The 25,534-nt window shown below is 31.7% G+C and overlaps 1 protein-coding gene across 1 annotated transcript in view; it reads right to left on the bottom strand.

The window, feature by feature from the left end:
- SEMA3C (semaphorin 3C) overlaps positions 1-25,534 on the bottom strand; it is a 153,208-nt gene that overhangs the window by 46,762 nt on the left and 80,912 nt on the right. Inside the window, exons 5-11 of the mRNA XM_006188369.3 lie at positions 20,690-20,809; positions 14,386-14,476; positions 10,291-10,410; positions 8,726-8,868; positions 7,409-7,523; positions 5,462-5,531; positions 4,260-4,404 (exon numbers count right to left, since the gene is read on the bottom strand). Of these exons, the coding sequence (XP_006188431.1) occupies positions 4,260-4,404; positions 5,462-5,531; positions 7,409-7,523; positions 8,726-8,868; positions 10,291-10,410; positions 14,386-14,476; positions 20,690-20,809 (804 nt within the window). The remainder of the gene's footprint in view (positions 1-4,259; positions 4,405-5,461; positions 5,532-7,408; positions 7,524-8,725; positions 8,869-10,290; positions 10,411-14,385; positions 14,477-20,689; positions 20,810-25,534) is intronic.

The following is a 25,534-nucleotide window of genomic DNA, read 5'->3' as shown; positions in this document are numbered from 1 at the left end:
TTTGGGCAGTTTTTACTCAAAATGCATTTAATGTGCCCAGTAGAGCCATGAGAATAAGAAGATACCACTGTCTGCTAGGTACAAGTGTTCTAGCAAGGGACATGGACATACTCCAAGCAAAAAACTATTGAGACATATAATGACAATTTAAGATAAATATAAAATAAATAACAGAGTTTGGTTCACGATCAATTGCCATATACATTTAAGAGCCAATCTTTTAAAATGAATCTAGAATAGTAGAGAACTTAAGGCTGCCAGAATTAGTGAAGAGGTTTAGAGACTAAAAAATAGAGTTTGGAGTGCTTAGGGAACTGCAATTCCAGGGGCAATCCTGAATCACAGAGCACAAAGTGAAGGAAAGAGGTAGAAAGTGAGGCTAAAGACAGGTAACAGAAAGTTAACGCGAAACTAGTCACCGAAGGAGTGACTGGACTGTTCAAAAGGAGCTTGACCTAACAATTGAAAGATGAGTGGTATATGGATAAATAAATGGACATAAATGATATTCCAGAATCAGGGCTGGTTTCTAGCACTGGTCTTTGAAATTTGTGTTCTGAGAGAAACTGATTTTATGTTTCAACGCTTGGTAACCTAAGCCAAAGAATTTATTTAAAGCCCAAAGAATTACACAGTTGAAGACTTGTACTTACGCACCAGCTGGCCCTCATCTTCCTTGCATTTATCCTCCGCTACTTAAAGAGCCCTTTGTTCCAGTACTACTAGCTCACGCAGAGCTTCTAGGACTCACTTATTAATTTCTATCTTTGCCTTACAATGTATGTTACAATCTTAGCCTGAAACATGCCTCCTCACTTATCCAAATTATCCACATCAGTTACCCTTCTGGGCCAGCTAATAATCTCATATTTTTATATGCCTTTCCAAACAAGGCTCTTCTACAACAATCTCTTTTTTCTCTAGACTTCAATAATATTTATGGTCTGCTTTATTCACATGTGTTGAATTATGTGAAACAGTATGTAATTAATTTTTCATGTATATATGCCTCATGTGTTCAATTTTATTATAAACGTTGCTAACTGAATGCTTCTAAATATCTAAGAGGAATAGAAATGCTTCTAATGTCAGGGCAACCAAAAGATGCATGCAATCAACATAAGTGCCAGCAAAGATTTTTTCTTTTTCTACTAACTATGTGGATCATGAATTTTCTGTGTTCTTTTGTTGTACCCAGTCCCAGACATGTTCAAAGCATGGTGATTGAAACAGATGGTTCTGGTCCACCTATAAACAGATGTTGAAACTAAACACTTTTGTGAGGTTCTGCTTTAACAGGATAGTATAAGCAAACACAATCTTCTACAGAAGCTTTATACAACTTGCAATAGAATAATGTAATATGTTAGCTCAGCCACAGAGAGAATCTGCAGTTTTTGGCTGCCCTTTGCAACATACCAAAGGGGTCTTGTTTCTTCTACAAACTTGTATTACTGATGGAAAAACATTGTGACACAATTGGCAGGCTTCTTCCTACTGACATGGGCTTGCTAGGTGGGGCAGTTTGCTAATACAGCTATCAACTCTGCTTTAAAAGAAGCACCTATAGAAAACATTAGAATGAGGGTATAGGATTTCTGCCAATGTCATTTCTTTAAGAATCCAGTCACATATTTATGAGGTTAACCTGGCAACTGGACTACTGTGCAGGGAAATAAAGTATGGCAATTACTGTTGATCCTACATTGGGAAGACTTCAGAGGCAAAATTCTTAACCCTAGAGCAAAAGGAATGCTTTGGGTCACTTGGTTGTAGGTCTTCTGGCTACATTAGTAGGATATTAAACCCTAGAAGCCCAGAGAAGAGACAGATAGATACTGGCTACTCTGAGTCAGAGAGCTGACTTCATAGTGCTTTGCTCAGTGAAGGGTGGAGGGACCAAATCTTCAGGGAGGTGTGCTTTTCCAGGAGTAGTTCCAGAGGTTATTCCTCCACCCAGCCACTTTTATTCCCTCATCTGACAATTCTTTTTTTTTTTAATTTAAAGAAGTTGTTCTGGTCTCAGCACCAGATGTAAGAAACCACATTATAGAAACATGTCTCAATTACTGACTGCTCACTCCCTTTTTTCACAGAGTCTTCTCCAGATGTGTGTCACTAAGCCCTGGCTTATTGCACACTGCTTTGGAACAGTAAAAAATTCTTATTTTTAGGAACTCAGAAATAGTGAAAAAATGGGACTGTTAGCAGAATTTTCTAATATAGTATTAGTTTATTTTGTTCTACTAAAACGGGTTTATCTATTTCCACATTTTACGTAGGATAATTGTTATTCGACATGAGTGGGTTTCTCATTGATTCTCACAGCCCTTTTGGGTTGCCATTTGGTTAAAGAGCCTTAGGAGGCACGGTGGGACCAGGGAGGGCACTTTTCTCTAGGTGGAAAAAAAGAAAACAAAACAAAACCCTGATCTGTAATATCTGCCAATTTCCATGATGTAAGTACTCCCACCCTGGCTGATTTCAAATTGCTACTGTGATGTCCTTAATTGAGAGGAGGTGCACAGAATCTGTTCTTGCCAGATAGGTACAAGCTGGCTCCAGCACACACAGAGCACACACTCAGGGCTCCGAGGCCTTGAACCCAGATTGGTGTGGCTCTCTTCTATCTATATCTGAGGGGGGTTTTCTTACAGTTTTGTTTAGGGGGAGATGAAATTTTACTGAGTTTACAAGCCAATTGCTCCTTTACTAAACCCATGTATATTTTGTTCAAAAGAATAACTGCTGAAAGTACATGCAATCACAATCACCTCTTAATTTTCTGATCTAAGATGAAGAAATGACTTGGTCAAATTCAAAGACCAAGTAGTCCTCAAAAATACGACTTATCTTTGGGAGACATCATAAGTGAATCATCTGGAAATACATGAACTACACTGAATGAAATAATGAGAGTCTCGACTTACAAGGGAATTTGAAAGTTGCTCAGCTTCCTCTGTGTTTTGCTTTCTCTTATGTAATCCCTGCTTTGTATCCAACACACCCCAACTTGAGGTGCCCTAAGAAGGATGTATCTGTTGATTTCTTTTCCTTGTGTGATACCAAATAATCAAATGTTTCTGCTCCCTTCTGTTGAGCTATAAGCATCAAAGAAGGATCATTTGAAAGGAGATTGTGAATTCTATGGTAAGACTTTGTTGCCAGCCATGATTAACTATGGCTTTTTAAAACAATTCTTTCATGGGTAAGTAGCAATTCTGATCATCTTTCCAAAGTTAATTAAAAGTTAATTATTCTAATAAAAATACACATCAATGATTAATCTTTGAGCTTCCTAGCCAGGGAACCAAATCTGAGCCCTTTTAATTTTGGATAAACATATTCTTTATAGGCTTATCACACTATTTTTCTGATTTTTTAAAAAAACTGGCAGCAGTATAATTTAAGATGATGATAAAACAAAGAAGTAAATAATACATTGCAAATAAACTCTAATAACACAAAAATAAAGTGAGTCAACAATCAGTAAAACTTATGTGGGATGAATGTTTGAAAACGTATTTGCAAAGGGAATTTTATATTCAAATAAAAAGGAAAAGCATTTTATTTAAGTAAGTATCATTTTAATAGCTATCCTTCGATTTTTTTTCTATAAAATCATTCTTCTTTACTTACATCCACCCCATTTTATAAATATAATCTTATTTTATGAAATGCATGGATATAAGAAAATCAATTGTGTAACATCTCTCAAAGGTGTGCTGTACGACATTTTACAGAGACATAAAATAATCAGTGTTCTAGAATGCAATGCATCTTTATTATGGGCCAAATGAAAGACAAATACTAGGACTGTGATCACTGTAGTCCTAGAAAAACTTAGTTCCAATTTGCCAGTGCACTGTATGTAACTTCAGCTATAAAAGTTAGTGTTCAGTGTACTCCTATATAGCACAATGTTGCATGACATAGTCATATTTGTATGCCTCAAAACTTTAAAATATTTTATTTGATTTAAAACATCACTTTCATTGTAATTATTTGCTCACACATGCCATTTTATCTCTTTGAGAAATCAGTAGTACTTAGGAAAAAACTGCAGAGAGTGTTATATAACATATATAACATACCTATAAAATCCAAAATCTAAGAATCTGTGAGCTGAAAAACTGTAACGAGTATACCAGTAGGTGTATGGTTGTTTGTATACAATAAACATCAACATGATACTCATTTCTTAGTAAATTATATTTTTTAAAAAAGTAAAATAACAAAAAAGTTTCCTGGATACTTACAGTTCCAGGGCGAGGATACGGAATTCTACCCTGGTAAGAAATCAGCTGATGATTGGGCCCTTCTTTGTGGGCAAAAGGTCCATTAAACACAGTCTGTATATCAGACAAATGATACACACACACTGCTGATCCTTTAAAAACTGAGCTATAAAAGAAAACAAAAATGTTAATTTTCTTATTTTTTAATTTAAATATAATTTTTAAAAAATGTCAAAATTTGTGATTAAAAGATGTAATTCATCATGGAAAATTTGAATGTTACGGTACACTGTGTAAAACTGAAAATTTCTATTGTTTTGAAATATACCATTGACATAAAAAGCAGTAAAATATTTAGTTCAGCCATGGAGGTAGTAGACAATAAGTCATAGAAAAGTTCTCAATGTTTCCAAAATAAAGGAAAAACCAAAGAAATTTCTAACTAGTTTATCTAAGCAACAAAAAAAGAATTGATGATTTACTAAAACATATGAATTTATATTTTAAATCACTGTCAATACAACTTATCATCATTTAACTCACTGAAATAAATCTCACTAATAAGAGAACACTGTATCTCTTTATCTTAAGATAATTTTAATGTGACGATGTTCTTACAATGTTGTCCTAAACAGCAGTTAGAGAAGTTGTTGTAAACTTTCCCTGTTAGTCACAGAAAAGACAATAGGGTCCAAAAGAGATTCATTAAAATATCTTTAGTTAATAAAATTTGTTCGAATCCTTACTGAAAAACATTTCCATTGTCACTAGGCAGGACTGATTATTAAAGCTATTTTCAGATATATGAAATACTGTCATATGGAACATGAAAACTGGTTCAGTGTGTTGCTAACTTCTAAACAGTCATTACTCAGGTTGCGCCTGAGGTAAAAATTATTTTAATAGAAATGCCAAGTGTTATTTGCATCATGAGTCTTCAAATTATTTCCTTAAAACAATATAACTTATAGACATTATTCCTGCATTGTAATTTATGTTTTCTTTTCTTTGAGAAAAATAGCATATAATCATTTTAAAACTATTTTGAAAGTGTTAGTTCAGCTTAAATATATTTTGGTAATAAGGCAAAAGTAATAAAATGAGAAGGTTACATCCTAAGTATTACGTAAAATTAAAGAGTTAAAAGAATGTTTTTATAATAATTACTATTACTCAATAAAATTTATTGTTTAACTCATATAGTGCAATTGTTTAATAATTACCTTGATGTTGTAAAAATGCCATACACTAGTGTTGTCCTTGGGTTATCAGTTTCCAGCAGAAACACATCCTCTATAAAAGGGAAATATTCTTTTAAAGTTCCAAATATTTAAAAAATTTACCCTAAGAAAATAATTTCAATTATGAAAAGTATTATTCGGACAGATATTCCTGCAGCATCACTACAATTTGAAAACAACTAAATGATAGGCACATGGTACAGTAAATTAAATAAAATGTTATAAAAACACTAAAAGGAATTATGAAGATTATAACCTCATGGAAACCATGCTAATGAAACAATGCTAAGTAGAAAAGACACAATGGTATATAACATGAATAGAATCATGTAAACCTTAAAACTATACATCACAATACAATATTACCAGTGAGTGCTTCGGGTTAACAGAGCTACAGGAACTTTCCTGTTTCTTCTTTTTTCCTGAATTTTCTAAATATTCTTTAGTGATAATATACTACTTTTTTAACTTAAGAAGTATTACAAATCTTAATTTGTTTTTAAGCTAGGGCTAGAATTTGGAACATGGAAGACAACTTTTTCACAATGACTTTTCTTCTTTATATAAAATAAGAATTTTTTGGCTTACAGTCAAAATTACTAGTGATATTTTTATTTAATCAATAATTTCCTTAAAAACAAGAATTTTAAAATACATTAAGGCAAAGGCAAAAGTAAAGATTGTAAAGTACAGTAGTACATAACAACCTGGAATTAGTAGATTTCTGATAGGAAATCCCAATTAATAACTAATTGTTATGATTACAAGAAAGGTCTGGATTTAGCAATCTTTTTGCAAATAAGATTCCTGCTGACCAACACAAAGAAAGATGTATTTTTTTTATTCACAATAAACTTAGGATCTCTTAAGCAATAAATTAACAACCATTAGTCTTTCCATATGTGAATAAAGGCTGGTACTGTCTAGCTCTCCCTAAAAACAGGAAAGACAAACATTCTAAGTTACTGAAACATAAACATACTTGCAAAGAATTTGGGGGGAAATAATGATTGACTAGGATATAACATGAAATCATACTTAGAACTTCTTTTCTAGAAAAGCTGAAACAGAAGCTTCTGTTTCTATGATCAACATAACTGCTTTTGAGGAGACCAACAGTTTATTTCAGTTTTTATAATGGCTAGAAGCAGTGAATTTTTCCATATTATAATACCTTCTTATTGCTTACCTCATAACCTGCCTCAATATCTGAGAATAACCAGCATTTTATATTTTAATGGACTGAATCAAAATAAAAGTCATTTCTAATGGCACTTAGTACACAAGATACTATGATGTGTACCAAGTTATTCTGATTAAAAAGAGACCTGCTTCTTGGTAGAAAGGAATCAGATTGTCAGTTCTTATTTGACCTGGAAAGTATAACCTCCCTCCTCATGTCACACATGCTGAGAATATTTAGTCTCAGGGTCACCAAGATCTAAAATTGGAGCACAAGTTTAATTTATACTCTGACACTTTTCCATCTAACCTCAATTTCATCCATTAACTGCAGTAAAAATGCAAAAACAAACTGACTTTAAATTAGAATATCAGAATTTAAATATATATGAAATACACATCCATTTTAGGAAAGCACAAACATATCATTACTTATATATAAATTATTTAAGTACTTCTGTCTTTCGCTCTCTGTCACACACACACGTATATACACAAAACACACTGATTCATGCATCATGGTGAATTCAAAGAACTAAATGTTTCAGTGGTGCACTCAGGGGCAAAACAGATTTAAAAAATACTTCAGGAAATTTATGAACAGTATCCAAATCATCAATTCAAATTAGCACATTATTTATGCTGAAAGCACTCATGGAAAATACGTCCTTTTTTGAGAGTTTATTAAAATACATAAACTTTACAAACTCTATTTCAAAAACATTTTTCCATCTCACATTTATGTACCTAATTCATCAAAGTGTGTTTCTGGGCCATCTTCATCAGTCACTGAGCACACCAGCCTTGCTTTTAAGAAGGTAGTCCACTTGTTGACAAGGCTACGTAGTCCACCAGTGTCATTCTGAAACCATTTTGTAAACACATTTCAGATTGCTTAAATAAATGTTGAAGTGTATAAAAATTCTAACTTAGATTCTTATTACTTGGAGATTCGTTATAATCTGAAGGATGGAAATGTTAACCACATTTGCAAATCAATAAGGAGGAACAGCTAAGATCTACAGTATTTTAAAAAATAGCTTTAGTATACTGCTATTCTCCTATTGCATGGCATCAATTGAAAATGTATCGAAAATGAATATAATAAAAACAAGCCCAAAGCTTTCCAAATTTATGAAAATATGAGTAAGTTATTATGGAGAAAATACGTAATTTAATTTGCCGTTTCTTCATAACTCATTGCCACAATAGTTCCATTTGCTCTCCTTCATATTCTCTGCATTGTCATTTAATCCTTAGTATTTCTAATCAGATGCTGTATATACATCTGGTCAGGGCAGGGAAAATGGTATTTGAATCATTCACAAGTTATCTCTACTGATGATATCTTTTTCTGCACACCCTGAAGCCGTTCACCTCATCCTCTGGCTTTACTGCCTTGTTCCAGATGACTGAAAAGCAGATGATCTCCATAATCAATGGAATATTTTGATATTTAAAAATAGACTATTTTAAAAACTAAATGTTCTGAGAAATACTTTAGCATAAAAGATGGTAATCATAAATTAGTCAAGACAAGCCTGTGAAACTCTTATTTCAGAAGATATCATGAGTTTTATTGAGTTGCTATGTATACTTACTGTTGATGCACAATAACATTTTGACTGCTATTTGTAATTAGAACTGTACTTTACTAAAAACCATTTACCTTTCACTGTAGACAGTTTCTCAGTAATTGTCTTTTACTGATGTTTTGCTGTATTTTATTCACAAGAATCGTTCTGTTTCTTTCTATAATATACAATTTAGCTATTTGTTTTTAATACTAATGCACTGAATGGAAAAGCAAAAATTAATCAAAACTATTTACTTGTATAAATCCATAACCAAAATACTTCCTTGAATTAAATTTTTTTGCTGAAATAGTGTTTATCTCATATGACTGATATGAATAAATATTACATTAAAATGCTTCCTTTCAATATTTTATTAATTTGTAACAGTAGATGATAAAAGTAGGAAGATAAACTATGGGAAAAAGAAAACATGTTAATATAATTTGAATTTCTTAGTCTTTCTTCAGATTAGAAGATTAATACTTACAGGACATATTCTAGCAATCATGGAATGAATATGTTTTGTGCTTCTGCTATTGTCAGTCAGTTTTTCTTTGAAGAAGAAGTACACCTTAGCATCATTTGGATCAGTGCCATCTGGGATGACATGTGCATCCACAAACATGGGTTCTGGAATAAAACACAAAGACTATATATATGTGTGTGTACCTACACTCATGATGAAAATCCATCTACTCTCCATCCAGGTAGACCACAGGCACATGCCTTCTCCATCTTTGGTACAGAGGAACAATTCAATATTCATAGGCAAGAAGTCTAAAAGCAGTAATTGTTCTCACTCAATATACCACATCTGGAATGTCAAATGCCACAAAGTATAGCTATAATATAATAGCTTAAACCATTTTTCCCGTCTGCAGAACATTCTGGAAATACAGTAAATGCAAAGCTTCTTTGTACACTGATGAGTTTTAAACAATTGAAAAGCTTTTCTACCAGTTATTTCCCATGGGATCTGATGGTCGTTTTATAGAAAAAAAGTCTGTTTCTAAAAGAGTGGTTTTCAATCTACTGCATATAAACTCAAAATCACTGAAGCAGATTAAGGAGTCAGGAGTCCAAGATTCGAAAAACACATTTTTCTTAAAATACAGCATATGAAATGAAGGGGAAACTTCTCAGGGGAAAAAAAATGCAGTCATCTGAAGACATAGAAAGATTCCTTATTTCAAGAACAAAACAACTTTCAAATGCTCTATTTCTAGATGTACTGGAGGAATAATTTGAAGAAATAAATGGACAATCAATGCTTTCTTACTCTGGTCTATCAGTGAAATAAGATGCTTAAGTGTGGTGATTCATGCTTAACTGCACAATGTTAAGTGAATTGCCAAATTTAAGGTCGGCTAGAAATTTTCCCCAGGGTGAAATGACAAAGATCTTAGTGGTTTCTTTCTCCTCTAAACAACAGCAACTGATTGGAACTGCACATTGAAGTCAAATGAGCACTTTTCATAATGTGAATTCCATGTGACTTTCAAAATTGGAAACAGTTGAACACTGATCACCATAAAATTGTCACACCTATGATTTCTATTAAGTATTAGTCAAGTTATGAAAAATTAATATATGCCAGTTTTACAATGTCATAATTTAAGTATAAAACAAATAGAAGTTCCTAAATATACTCTATTCATTATATCTAACTGTCATAAATTTAGGAAAATATTAGACTTGGCATTAGCAAAATATACAAGTAGACCAAATGAATGAATAACATTTAATTGTAATGTGTTACAACTAAACAACTGTACATCCTGTGTACAGGGATGTATGTTGCATATTACTGTAATTTTTATTTATTCGTATATCTATGAATATAATGATTGTTATAATGATTGTTAATAAAGAGTTAGAATATGAACTTTGGATCATTTCAATTATTTATCATAAACATTGTAAATCACAGAGTACAGAATTATTATACCATAGCATGCTATTTTAACTTTTAAACCATTTTAATGTAATTTTAATTATGGAATTAAACAAATTAGTTTAAAGTGTCATTATCAAAAAATGCGTAAACCATACCACTTAGCCATTTGGAATTGTGTTGATCAGTTCTGACCGCATTCCTCTTAGTTAAACTTCGAAAAATAGCTGCATCTGTCCCCATAAAATCTATATACATTCCAGAGAAAAGCTCCTCATCTATGAAAAACAAAATATCACCAAATAAAAGAAAATTCTAAAAGTTTTAAAGGTTATTTTTAAAATTAAGTATTTTTAGAGATTAGCATACTAAGTGAAGTAAATCAGAGAAGGACAAATGTTTTATATTACTTACATGTGGAATCTAAAAAATAATACAAATAAGCTTATTTACAAAACAGAAACAGACTCACAGACACAGAATACAAACTTATGGTTACCAAAGGGGAAAAGGAGGAAGAATAGATTAGGAGTATAGGATTAACAAATACACACCACTATACATAAAATAAAGAAAGATTTACTGTATACCACAGGGAACTATATTCAGTATCTTATAATGCCTACCCCATAGAAAAGAATCTAAAAAAGAATATATATATTTGTATAACTGAATCACTTTGCTGTATACCTGAAACTAATACAATATTGTAAATCAACTGTAGTTCAATTAGAAAAAATGGAGGAGAATCTGATTATTAGATCACTACATATATTACAGAATGTTTATAGTTGTTAACTGATTTCCATTGTCCACTGAATAAGAAAACTGGGTAAAGTTTAATCTGGTCTCATTATTGCCTGTATGATGACAAAAGAAACTTTTTTCTATATAGAAATAAAAATTCCTCTGCCTGTACTTAATTATACTAAATATCCATGTTTATAGAGTGTATATCGGAAATGGCACGAATGATATAGGTAAAAAAATAACAAAATAGCTTAATTAATTGCTACTTTTTAAATAAATAAAAGATAAAGTTAGAATCAGAGAACCTGATTTCTAATTTTGGTAGGAATTAACAAGCTGGGAATTAGGGCTAAGTCACTTAGCACCCTGAATCTCAATTGTCTAAGGGAACTAGATTGTGATCAAAGGTTCTCAACACATATCAAAAACTCTATGATTTTACTAACTGGATTGAAAATAATAGTTGTTGTTGTTGTTATTATTATTATTTCATGAAATGGAGGCCACATCCAATTGTCAAAATATTATTAATGATAAAATGACTTCATCTATTAAAGGTATACGTTTTGATCTTTAGCACCCAATGGTTTCTGTAAGGTAAACAAAGTAATACTTTTTAACTGCAACACAGAACATGTTACCATTATGTTAATAATATAAGATGATGAGAATAAACCATATATGGCTTAACATATTAACCCATAAAAATAAAACTGAAAGACAAGAAAGAAATTTTAAAATTAATTTAAATGATCATTATTAATGACAAAAATCAGATATTTCAATCTACATATGCAAAACATTAGACATTTTGCTTATCTGTTAAGATCGACAATACTTTTTATTCCAATAAGGAGAGTAATCATTGAATTGGTACATATGATCCTTGAATATAAAATAGTAGTTAAATATCTATTTAAAAAGTAATAAAATGTATCAGGTTTGGCTCATTGAACCACCATGCAACTGTGTTCTCTGACTGATGTTCTAGAATTCCTCCCTTGGCTACCTTCAGGTTGTGGCCATTTTGGTAGGACTGGAATATTCTGAAGCACGCTAAGCTCCCTGTATAGTAATAAACAAAACCAGCTGGCCTAGGATAGAATGGAGAATGGAATGTTTTTAATATATGCTCACCCGGTCACAAACTGCACCCCTAACAGTTAGCAAGCAAGTAGGTATTTCAGGCATTGTGTCGCCCAGTTCTGCTTCCTACTAGGTTCTGAAGTCCATGAGAATAGATTATAAGGATGTAACAAAAACAAAAATGAAAGCATTTTGAGCAAATTAGCTTTTTTACACTTTTGTGAAGTATCTACACAAGTATCTTGTAGATAAATACAAAAGTATTCTGTAGGTTGTTAGATTGAGATCTCTGTAATGAATTATTTCAGCTTTGTTATACCAAATTATGCCCAAAAGAGTGGGTTATAAATTCCTGCTATTCAATAGATTGATTTGCACAGCTGTCAATTATCATATCTGTTTCTAGGAAAGAAACAACCACCAAAAAACAAACAAACAAACAAACCACTCAGAGCATGTTTTACAGTGAAGAGGGATGATTCTAATCCTACTGCCTACCTCCTTATTAGTTATGTCTTAAACATTACTAAAGGGTTAGGTGGCCAATTGGTTTCATTTCCTGTCTTAAATTCTCAGCAATTTTAACAGTAAGTTAAGAATAATAAAGTTTCTACTTTATTTTGTGTAAGAAATATTTAATTAATGTCACTTTGGGAATAATTTTGTTTGAGAGTAGAATTATTTTTTTCCAGAATTTCATTGTAGGGTTTATGCAACGATAAACTTGCACCTTTTAAATTTTAATCAAAAACTATTTTGCTTTTCAATTGTACTTCCACTAACCAAAAAATAAACAAACAAACAAATAAAAAAAACAAACAAAAACCTTTAGGTTCTTTAAGAGATATCATTTGACTTTGTTGTGCTACAGCAATGACTAAAAATAGTAAAATAATACTAAACTTGTGGGTTGGGTTAGATGGCACAACTATATTATGAAATTTGAAATTCTTCTAATGCTCAGTGTTTCTTGGCACTTTAACAGAGAGAAATATTTTAACCAGTCTGTGTTATGCAGTGCATTGCACAACTGAACAGAAATGATAAAGCACCAAATGGCAAAGTGAGATGACTACACACAGGTACTGTGCATTATGGGAGGCAATATTGGAGATAACTTTAGAGGGATAATCAACACAACAAAATAAAATAAGCGCAAGCTTATAATGTTTCCTGCTTTTTTTTAGTTTCAGGTTTTAAGCAATCTGTTTAATGATTTTCTTTGATAGTAAAAATTATAATGTTAATCAAAATATTAAAAGGTAGTATAAGAACATGAGTCTAGGAATTGAAGTCTCAGGTCCTTGAAAAATGAAGGCCAATAACCACTTTCATTTTGTAAATGAATCCAGTTCTCTAAGGGCAGAATAATTACATGAGTTATCATTTAACAGGAAAACTTATGATGCTTTGTTCTAACCCTTTTTTGTTCTAAACAGTATTTGATGAGATAAAACTCAGTATTAGTGTCAACACTAATTTTGAATATTTAAGTTTATTTTTATAGCATTTAACTTGAAATAAGTAAGAACTTTATATATTTAAGTAGTAGTATATATATCATACAGTTTCTAAAGGTGAATAAAATTTCCTTCCTAGTGAATAAAAGATTTTCTGAAACACTGCTTCTATTAAATAATATTTAGAAACTTATCTGAAAATACCCTAAATCAGATTTAATTGGATATCTTGAAATTTCAAACCTTTCTAATTTTATGCCCTAATGATATACTTTCATCTCCTCTCTGAACAATTTGAATGACTGCAGGGAAATAATTTACTGGGTAATTTCCAAGCTCACATTTTCGGTCAATGCTGAATGTACTTGTCTTAATTTACTTTCCAGATATGAGAAAGAAAGATGGGTTCCCTCTTTAAATGAATCAAAGCAAAGTGCTTTGAACACAACAATTATTTTTCCACCTGTTCTATTGTCAAATGATGTAATTTTATCCCTGGAAATACAAAGAGAAACAGAGGGGAAAGCATCTACTGCATAATCAACATACTAAAATCCAAGATCTGTCCCACAGTCAACTAATGTTAAGTCTGACATATTCTAGAAGGGTCTTAATTAGCTAGAAGAAACACCGAAATTTACTTTAATATACATTGACGTATGTATGCATATACAATGCTGATTAATATGTGTATACATATTTACTCTTTGAATGGTTGACTTGCTCTAGGGTTGACAAGAATGACATTAGATGAAAAAACACAGGCTATCATTTAATCATGAATATTCTTGGAAATTAAAATTTCCATTCTCAGCTCACAACTTTCTTCTTACCATTTTACTCGTCTACTATCATCCATGCAACTATCCAAAATGGGCATACGATGTCATGAAATTTATTTTCTTTAATTTCCTTTTTACTTTATATTTCCCCCTCCCTCTTTTATTTTCCACTTACTGATCATAACAGACACTGTGTTCACATTGGGGTTGAAAGAGCAGCGTCCTTTTCCAGATTCGCACTTGGAGTCAATCATGAAAACTTGGTCCTTTATGATAGATAAAATTGAAAATGTAGTAACAATAAATTACTTTATCTTAGATAACCAACTATTCTTTAGTATAACAAAGCATCATCATAAATAATATGCTTTCTACTCAGTTCTGATGCCTTTCAAATTTACTATATTAAGACTTTATTGGCCTATATGAAGAACCATCTGTAAATTTCAACCTAACCTTAGCAAGTCAAGTTCTTATCCTACTACACTCTCCGTAGAGCTGATCGAACAAGTTCTCCTCAAATCAACATCAATAAAAAAACACTTGGAAATCAAAGATCATTTTAAACGGGAACTAGATATGTTGGACACTGGCTAAAAGACTGAAATTATCCACAGGGAAACAATGTGTGTAAAGATTGTAATACTTCCAAAATAATCAAGCCATTTTTAAATATAAAATTTTGTTACCACTTATTTTGCTTTATAAAGCACTATACTAGATTCAACACAATAATTTATAATTCAGATTAAAATGCTTCATTTACTCATTCATTTATTTAACAAAAATTTATTGGGTATCTACTATGAACCAGACACTGACAAAACATTGGGGATACAGCAAACAAAATAGACAATAATCCTTACCTTTAATTTATAATCTAATAATAGAGAATATAAATATAGAATATAAAGAGATTAAATATATAAAATATTGAGTATGTTAGATGATACTCAGCACTTAGAGAAAAATAAAGCATGAATGGGACTAGGGAAGCCAGGGATTGGGGGGCAGTGAGATCAAACTGAAATATAATGGTCAGCAGACTCACTGAGAGGGAGCATTTGGCATATTTATCTTTTTTGGATATAAAATTTGTAACAGCTACTATCAAAATTCAAAGAAATAATTATCACATATGTATACTGCATTAGATGATGGAGGACCTTAAATACCAAACTAAGGCTTTTCAAAATTAACCTAAGCGAAATGCAGGCTCAATATTCTTCAGTATGGAATAAAACGATCAAAACATTGTTTTAAGAAGATTGAGCCTTATCTTGTGCTTTAAAAAAATTGAGAATGGTGGTTATAAAGGCAGGCGCTGGATTCAAGAAAACAGATTTGTTTTCTACTGTATTAGTCCAGGAGTCAGGTATAATCTGACATGCCAGGATCTCAGTGGTTAGGGGAAGAGCAGTGAAGATGCAAGAGAACTTGCAAAGTGAAAATCAGCAGATCTTGGCAATTACAAATTGGATATAGTTCAGGAAGATTAAGAAAACAAGGTTGATTCTGAAGTTTTGATTCTTTAAAGAAAACAAAACTAGTTCATTTTTGTTATACTGAGTTTGATGTATCAACAAGAAATCCCATAGGTAATAAGAAATCATAGAGCTTAAAAAGAATCACAGTCTTCTAGCCTAGAAAGGGCCTACAAAATGATGCTCTTCAATGAATTAATTCTAAAGATGAGGGAAATATGACTTGCCCAAGATCATATGTAGCTAAATAATAACAAAAGCAAAATTAAAATTTGGTCTCCTGACTCCTAACTACATCTGCTTTCCAAAAGGTCATCATTTATATAATGCCTAATAATGGTAAGCTTGCAGGAAAACAATATAATTTAGTAAGCCTGGTTGTGTAGCCAGAGATGTACACAGATTTGATTAAAAACACAACAGCTGGCACTGCAGGGATCGAGGAGACTGCTTAGGCAACACCTGCTCTCTACTGACCTGCCTCTCGGTTGCCCAGCATTCTTGTGCTCACTCAGTTGCAGTCTGCATCTTGTCATCACCAGGAAGGGATGTGGTCCAGAAGAATAATCACTAACTGAAACACCCTGCAAGAATTCCTCAAACTCACCTCTTAAGAACTCTCTTTAAATTTTACAATTCATCAGCCTTCTCTCATCTTGAGTTTCTTTAATAACCAATTTAGATTTCATGCTTTTTAATTTTAATTTTTGCAAAATTATTAATTTCCTTGAATCTGTAATTTTTCATTGCACTCACAGCCTGTAAAGACATGTCTATCTATATTCTCTGCACTTGCCTCTAAACTTCTAAGCGTTCTGCCAAAGCTGATCCAAGAAGGCATATACAACATAGTATAGATTTGTGTTCACTAACTTAAAATAAACCCGCTATACTGCTCAGCAACCTTTCAAAGATATTCTGTAAACTGATCCTTCCATTAATCATTTCAAACCATTGCTACTATTGTCAAATTTCTTAACTTATTCTCGGCTCATATGATTGACAACCATGTTACTGAGAAAGTGAAGCCCTTAAATGAGACATCTTCAATTTCTCATTACCAAACATATAAACAAATATATACACACACATATATATCCACTAATACATGAAAGGAAGTATTTCTCTTCCTCTGAGGCCAATCCTTCCACCAATGTTTTAGATCTTATCCAGTCTTCTTAGGCAACATATACTTTCCATTATCCCTTGTCTTTCTTTGATCTTATTAACTGACTTCTTCACAACATCATTTAAATAACCCCTTTAGCTCTTATACAATACTCTCCTTGAGAATCACTTTTCTTATAGAACTACATACACTCATCACCATTTCCTGACTTCTCACTTTCTGCTCAATCCATTTCAATTGGGCATCCAAACTCAATTGTTCTATTGAAACCCTTTTTGACAAAGACCCCTAATGACAATAGTGTACTTCATTTTTATCTTTTTTTTTATTTTTAAACATTTTTATTTGTCTAGAAAACATATCCACACTATAATTTTTTTTTCATTTTTATCTTTTTTAGATCTTGCCTTACTTGGATTCTCAATGGTATTTGAGGTTGTTGTCCACTTATATCTTTCTAAAATGACTTATTTTTATTCCCAGAATCAATACACTCTTATTTTTTTCCCTCCTTCTTTTGTTGTTTCTTTTAGTCTTGTTCGAAGGTCCCTTTTTCTCCAACTAGCCATTAAAGTTACAAGTCTCAGTCATAGTCACTCTTCCCTCTATAGAATTTATAGAACACTATATTCTCTCTGCATGATTAAACCTACACTTTGCTTGAGCTTTAGTCACTCTTATGAAGCAATTACTCAAACATTTATATAGGCAACTTTATATTTAATTGCCTACTTGATATTTCTCCTTGCATCTTTCAACAGTATTTCAGAGTCAACAGAACCAAATTCAGGCTCACAATTTTAACCTCAAACATGATTCTCTTCACTGTTTCTCATCTCAGTTTACGGCAACTTTATAATCAAAGAAGCCAGCAAACAAACAAAAAATGAATAACAAGAGCTATATCAATGTAACATAAAACACAAGTGACAACACAATTCTGTTCATGACATCTTCTGCTTAAGATTGTTCCAGCAGTTCTCTTTGACACAGGAGAAAGACCAGTATCTTAAAGATACCTTGCAATTTCTGACATGATTTTGTTTCTGCCATTATTCTTATTAAATAAATAAATACATATTTATATATGAATCAATAAAAGAAAAAATAGTACCAGAAAGAGAGTACGAGTATGTGGTGAAAAATCAAGAAAGAAGGCATAGCAAAATGTCTCATGGTTATAGATGTCAATAAAAGCAATGAAAACTAGAAGGCATGACCAACATGTTACAGATTGGTCTAGGAGAAAGAATGCTGATTAGGGGAGACAATTTGATCACTGCAAATCTTTGTCATTAGGAAAGAGTTTTACATAATGGGTAAAAATTAAATTCAGAGTAGAAAGATTTAATAAAAGACACGCAAAACATGATTACAAAGCTGAAAATCCTAGTCTGAGAAGTTCTGTGATAAAGTGAAAGAGAGAGAAAAGACAAAAGTTGAAAAAAGTCACAGATCTAAGATAATTATTTTTAAGAAAAGGAAGCATAATATTATTTTTAAAGAAAAAAATGGAAAGGGAATGAAGATGTAAAACAGAGTGATGAAGGTTAAAGATCAACGAACTTTATTGATAAGGAAAATGCACAGCTATTCTTCTGGCAAGAGAAAAGCTACTAAAAGATGTATAAACAAAAGTTTGGTGACTAATTTGCTTCAAAAAGCACAGGGAATAATTTGGATGCCTGTGAGATTCGTGGTCATTAGCGGATAGAAGAGAATAATCGTGGTTTGGAATCTATGTAGCAAGGACTGTAGGTTTTTTGGATGTGCCCCACTGAAATGCTCTAGGAAAGCTCTGAATCAGTCTCACAAAGTAATGGAAGAGCCATTAGGTCTAATGAAACTGCAGTGTTCCAAATGTGAAGTAGGTTTATAAAACATTCCCTAAGAACCAATGAATCACTATTAGATAGACAGATAAAAGATGGTTGATAGTGTTTCAGAAATAAAACTGGAAAATTAATTATGAGTGTGCCACTTTAACCTGGTTCACTTTCAAATCAGTTTCAAATACACGAAAAATGCCGTATGTTAGTACTAACACAGGGTGTTAGCAGTAAGTAGTTCCTCTGATCATTACAAAACACAATGTCACTGGTGAATAAGGAGACTTCCCTCAAAATGCAACTTTCTCCATCATGTGGGTCATTTATGCTAGGTGATCTTCTAAACTAAAGAAAATAAATACATTAGATGTTTGATAAAAGTGTGCATTCTATATTTATACTATTATTTAGATACTATAGATATATAAAAATTATGTGGTGAAACACTTTGATTTGACTATCAAGGAAAGCATATAAAGCTTAAAATTTCATAACCTTTTTCATACTTAAATAGGCTCTTAAGATATTATTTAAAGACATTAGTTAATAGAAATGTTTTCCCTTTGAAACATATCTTTTGAAGTGAGACTAAAGTAGTTCATATTTAGTAAAGTGATTAAAACTAATTCCATGCTGGTTTTTCAAAGATTAATTTTTTGGACCAACTTTCCAGTTAAGCCTTGAAGTGCATAGTGGGTAATTTGTACACGGAAAAATTCTTTTATTTAAAATCTGTGCTCTGAAAACTGCTATGCTATTGTTGGCTGTACAGTGACAGCACAGCTTTCATTGAGTGCCTGACAGACTGCGGACGTCTGGGGCAGTAGTTTATTTAATCAATTGATCACAGGCATGTGGTTCTAATGACAAGCTCTATGCAGCCAACTGTCCTCTTCCAAGAAGCATAGCTCTACTTTAAAAATTTTTAATACTTCGTATCATCTTGAAACATTTGTGAATGCCTCAATTGGGGGTTAAATTATAATTAGTCATTCATTTTTAAATGGCTTTTCATTCACTGAAATATATACATGTATAAATTACATGGCTGAAAAAATTATTAATAAAGGAATATAGAGAGAATCATTGTTCAATTATATTAGTACTAAAGTAGATTAACCCTTGTTAAAGAAAAAATAAACTTAATAAGGTGTATCAGTGGCAATATTTAACCCTTTTTACAATTCTAATCTCTAAAATTAAATTAAAATATTATTTAAGAACTGGACTTTGTAGATTTAAGTTGCATAATGAAACCAAAGCAAGTTAATTGGAAAGAATTCAGTTTTAAAATACTTACATTAAGTAAAGCAACATGTTTGATTAAAAGAATAACGAAACTCTTTTGGTCTAAATGCATAGTTTCTTTAGTCCATAACTGTGAACCGAGTTAAACACCAGGCTTAAATATCACAGGTGATGTTCACCCAGCCTTCTATTTGTTCATTAGCTATATATTTTGTCTTTAGCAAATGCTTTTGTTCACAGAACCCCAAATCATTTTAATCAAAGTAAGAATAAGAATACGGCCTAGTGTAGACCAATGTTGGTCTAAAACGAAGTCTGATTTATTAATTATATACAGTTCTTTCCAGCAAAGGCACTTGCCGTCCTGCTTTACACAACTCTTACAGCTGTGTAGCTCATACAATTTAGCCAAATTTGAAAGATAAATAAGAAAGATAAATAAGAATTAGGAAAATAGATTTGAGAAAGTGAGTTTATACTACAATCTTTCTATAATTTGGAGCAAATGTTATCAATTGCGTTCTAAGTAATTATGAAATTACACCATTTTTTTTCCTTTATCTTCTGCAGCTTTTCCATTCAGACATATATTTTATATATACATATATGCAAAAGGCTACACTTAAGTAACTTGGCAGACAGGAGACATATGTAATATATTTTGTGGTGAAAGGACTTGAAACTTTTTTATGGCTATTAATGATATTTCCAAGTTTTTAGTCTAAAATACAGTTTGCAGAAACCTTTGACACTAACATCAAACAAAGAATGAAAAATTGTTACACTTACCTCTGATCTCCTCCCTCTGTTCAAATAAGTACAGACTGGGCTGAAAGCACCACTCCCACAAACATACAAATGAGTGCGGTTGAAAGCCTGAATTACACGGACGAAGTTCCCACAGCCATGCTAAAAGAATAGATAAATAAACAGTTAGTAACCCAATGACTTTTATTGCTGTTTCTAAGTATTACTGTAATACTTTGTTATACATTTTTCTTTCTGCTCTAACTTTTTAATTATTGTTAGGAGATAATAAGAGAACAACATAGTTTATTCCATTGGTTTATTTCAGGAGGAAGGTAGTCTAACTTAAATCAATGAGAAAAGTGATATGTCCCTTTCATATTTCAGTATTTTATGTATTATGTAAGTTCCTATGTTCTGAAACTTTATGAACTTTACCTGAGAAAGTTCAGAAATTGAAAAGTACACCAAATTGTTCCCTCAAATTTTCCTTAAAACATTACATACACACATGTTCTATAAACATGTTTTGAATGAAACTGTGATTATACAGGTTCTACATTATCATTACTACACAGTGGCAAACACTACTGGCTTTCATAATTGGTAAATAAAGCAAACTTTAAACAAAATGTTAGTATTGATGCTTTCTGTGAAAAATAACAGAATCATGATCTCTCTGCCCTTGATCCCCTAAAATATCTTCTTTTCTTCTAAAACTACTTTCTCACCTGCTCCTAGTCCAACCACTGGAAAGGTTGTCATTTATTAATTCAAGGAAATAAAAAATAATTACGGTAATTACTAGTTGATTATGACGACCTTGCAGAAATAGATAAACATGGTTAGCACTAAATGCAGTTAGCACCAAATCTCTGTGACTGAATTAGTCACTGCATGTTCTACATTTGCGAGGCCCCCTATCCTTTACTGACTACAAATTAATCAAGCCTGAGATTGAAGACTGATTCCTTCACAAAGTAATTTTTCTAGCAAAGAACATTATTAAAAATAATGTTATAAATTAGAGGCTAAATTTTTTAAAAAGAAAGATGTCAAAATGTAACAGTGGATTTCTCATGGGTCAGACAATATATATTTTTTCTCTTCTAGGTATCATGTATTTTACTAATTTTTTAATAATGCACATTTACTATTTATATTATTAGAAAAGTGAAAAAGAAAAAACTTGGCTAAAACAGAAATTTAGTTTAAAGTCAACATTATTTTATATTTTTTCATCATTTTCTCCTTACTTGCCAGTAAATATATGCTTATTTTCATATGTAGTAATTTCATAGTTTCTATTATGAATTTTTATTATCAAATAATCAATCAACTCTGCTGTCAAAGAAATTAATCCTTACAGACCAGATTATATAATTCATTTTTATTTTAAGACATTAAGAATTTTTATTATAGCATTACTGTATCTTGACACCTGTTTGTAGAGGTACCTGGAAATTGACTACATAACTGCAGATGAAATGTGTTTCTCTGAACAAAAAGCACAGATGAAGTGTGATGTGTACATAGTATATCTATGTTAAGAGTATCTGTGAGCAATGAGAGTTGTCTTTATTATTTTTTTTGCATTCAAGTTTGGCCATACTGGGATTCTGTATTTAATATTTTCCCATAGAACATGAATTCAATCCAATTCTATTAATTAATAATAGGCTATGTCTGTTTCATCTTGAGTTTTGTAGACAGTTTACCATCATGAATTATTGGTATTAGTAAAATGAAAGAAGTCACTAATATGTCTTTTTCATTTCAAATACAGATTATACTTGTTTTATGTATATGTTTAAATCTACATACATTATATATATGCTTACTGTGGCTAATATTTTTGAAAATGTATTATGTGTTAAACATTAGTATAATGATTTTATATATTTAACCTCTTTTACTTCTCAGGAAGTTTGATTTGTTACCTTTATAGACACACATTTATTGACCAAAGTACATGCTACTTAGGGACTTTATACTCAATCCAGTTTTTCAACTTGAACCCTTTTAGAAAAATAAAAAAATTAGATCTTATTTAGCTGACTTGCCTGAGGTCATGTAGCTTGAAACAGGTAAAGTAGATTTTCAAACACAGATGTGTCTAACATTGAATCTTGTACTTTTAACCACTTTAATAATTTGTCATTGGGCGAGGAATCCATAGTTATCACAGGGAAGCTTTTATAACAGTTATCAGTATTTACAGAGCTCTTAATCCTTTAGTTAGTTGTTTTTAATCCTCACAGCAATGTTCCAATTAAAGTATTAGTCCCATTTTAGCGATGAGGAAATTGAGTCCCAAAGAGGTTAAATGAAATGTTCTAGGTTTAGTAAGCAGCACAGCTGGGGCCTGAATCATGGCTACCCTCCAGCACATTATCTGATGATGCTTAGCGTGCCCCTTCAAGCCTCCTCACAGAGAAAAATACAAAAGGAAAGACTAATCAATTGATTTAATTATTTAAAATAATTTTCTAAGTCCTTTCCACTTCCATTGTGCTGTCTTAGTTTCTGTTCACGTTATTTCTGACCTAGACCATTGCAACCGTGCAATTCCAACCATCAAATATTTATTTACTGAACTCATTCTGTGCAAGCACGTATATGGTGCTAACAACACTGAAATGAAAAGATTCAACTCCTGTTGTCAGAGAAAGGAGAGCATAATGCATCAGACTGTAGTAGATGCTATAATAGGGTTGTTTTTCAAAATGTGCTACAGAAGGAAAGACAAGAAAGTGAGTAATGGTGCTAGGGTGTAAAGGTTTGAGAGAGGGTGCCATTTGAGCGGGAACTCACAGAATAAGCTAGAGATTTTGACAGGAAAAAGCATACGAGACATTCCAATAGAAAACAGTGCATGAACAAAAAACTGAAGGCACGACAGTGCAGGATTTACTTGCAGGAATAGTGCCTTCAGGGGATAAATGATTACTGTGTGATGAAACCAGAGAGGCAATTAGAATTGGACTATCGACATGCCATAGTCTTCAGATGGGTGGTAAAGAGTGATTTTTAGTATACAAATCTCAGAGCCAAATGACCTGGTTCAAACGCTGGCTTTATCTTTGACTAGGTGTTTGAAATTGAGACATTTACTTAGTCTCTCTGTGCTTCATTCTTTTTATCTGTAAATGATGATGATAATATTTGCTGTAAGTAGTAAACTACTAAAGCACTCAGAATAATGACTGACACATAATAAATATACACAATGTTAGATCTTAGATTCTTCCATATGTATTTTCAAGTCCAACTGTCAGTATAGAAAATTCCCTATGAACAGGGAATTTGTCTTGCATAGAGCTTAGTTCAGGTCCTGTTCATAGTAGACACCCTTTGAAAAGTTTGGGGAATGAGACTTTCGTGAAATTCAGTTCCCTGATGCTTTCTTTTTATTATTTAATTCTCTTTCAAAACTATTTCAAGGTATAATGCTAAATAAAAATTCAGGCTGCTAACATTATGTAGAATATAATACCATTTTATTTATTTACATATATATGTCATATAATAAAATGCTAGAAGAATATACCCCAAATTTTTAATTTATTAAGTTTGAGTAGTATAATTTATTTTATTTACTTAACAGTGTGTGCTTACCATGTGCTATGTACTATTCTAAGCTCTTTGCAAATACTAATTCATTAATCTTCTTACCATCCCAATAAGGTAGGTATTATGCATATGTCTATTATACAGCAAAGAAAAATGAGGCACAGAGAGGTTAAGTCTTCAGGGTCAGAGAGCTAATAAGAGATTGTTCTCTGTTGCTTTCTACATGCTTTTCTAGGCCTTCAAATGTTTCTGTATTGAACAGGTGTCAGTTAAATAATTTATAAATAGATGTTTTCAAAAATATATCCTGGAGCTCAGGTGAATAGGGCTTTAAAAATATTGACTCTTTGTGGTCCATACTATACAATGGGGGAAAAAAACTCTTATTTTTTTCTTCTTGGCCTATACTTCTTGGGCTGGGGAATAAATCAAGGTATTTTGATAAATGTATTCCTAAAGAAAATATACTTTCAAGTAATTTAGGATCTCCTGGTCACAGAAATAGGGAAACTGATATTCTACAATTAATAAATCAAGTTTGACATTGTGTATATGTAATGTATATATGTCTAAATATATGTAACCCTGCTTAATTTTTCAATGATCTCGTACAGTATTTACTTAGCACATTCATTATGCCCTATCTCAATGAATATGTTTGACAGCATGTGCTATTGTTTAAGCTCAGTTTATTTACAGTATGAATAAAATATTAACATTTAGAAATAAATGGAGCATGTAGGAATGTGAATAAATAGGAGCAGAGAGGGAAATGGGAAGTAGGTTATACTCTGTTTAGCTGAGGTAGAAAATAAGCTATATTTCTACCATGATAAGTTATTTTCTTTATAAACATTAGTTTATTATAGTATTATGATATATATTACCTGGGATCAAAATTTAAATTTATTGAATTATTTTCTAGTAACTGAGTGCTATTTTTACAACTTTAATTAAAATTTAATATAAGTAAAAAAATCTAAAGGAATAAGAGATGTTTGATTCAGTGTTTTCTTTTTGTTCAATTGTTATAGAAGTATGGAATTTGTCACTAGTTCTATGCTTTGCTTAGTAGATGATTAATACAATATATAAAAAGCAAAAAAAATTAATTTAACCAAAATGTACTTCTAAAAATGGTGCATAATAAATTTACTATAAATTTTATTAATCTCAAGGCATTAATAAATTCATTATCCAGTGTGTCCTACCCTCAACCTGTGATAACCACCTGCTGCTTCCATGTCTATTTTTCCAGATCTTAATTAAATTTTATGAAGTGCCTAGGTACGTATCTGGGCACTGGAGATAATG

The sequence above is a fragment of the Camelus ferus genome, chromosome 7 (genome assembly GCF_009834535.1).
Source record: "Camelus ferus isolate YT-003-E chromosome 7, BCGSAC_Cfer_1.0, whole genome shotgun sequence".
Lineage (NCBI taxonomy): Eukaryota > Metazoa > Chordata > Mammalia > Artiodactyla > Camelidae > Camelus > Camelus ferus.
Note: the sequence above shows the minus strand (reverse complement) of the source record. Positions and strands in the feature narration are given on the sequence as shown.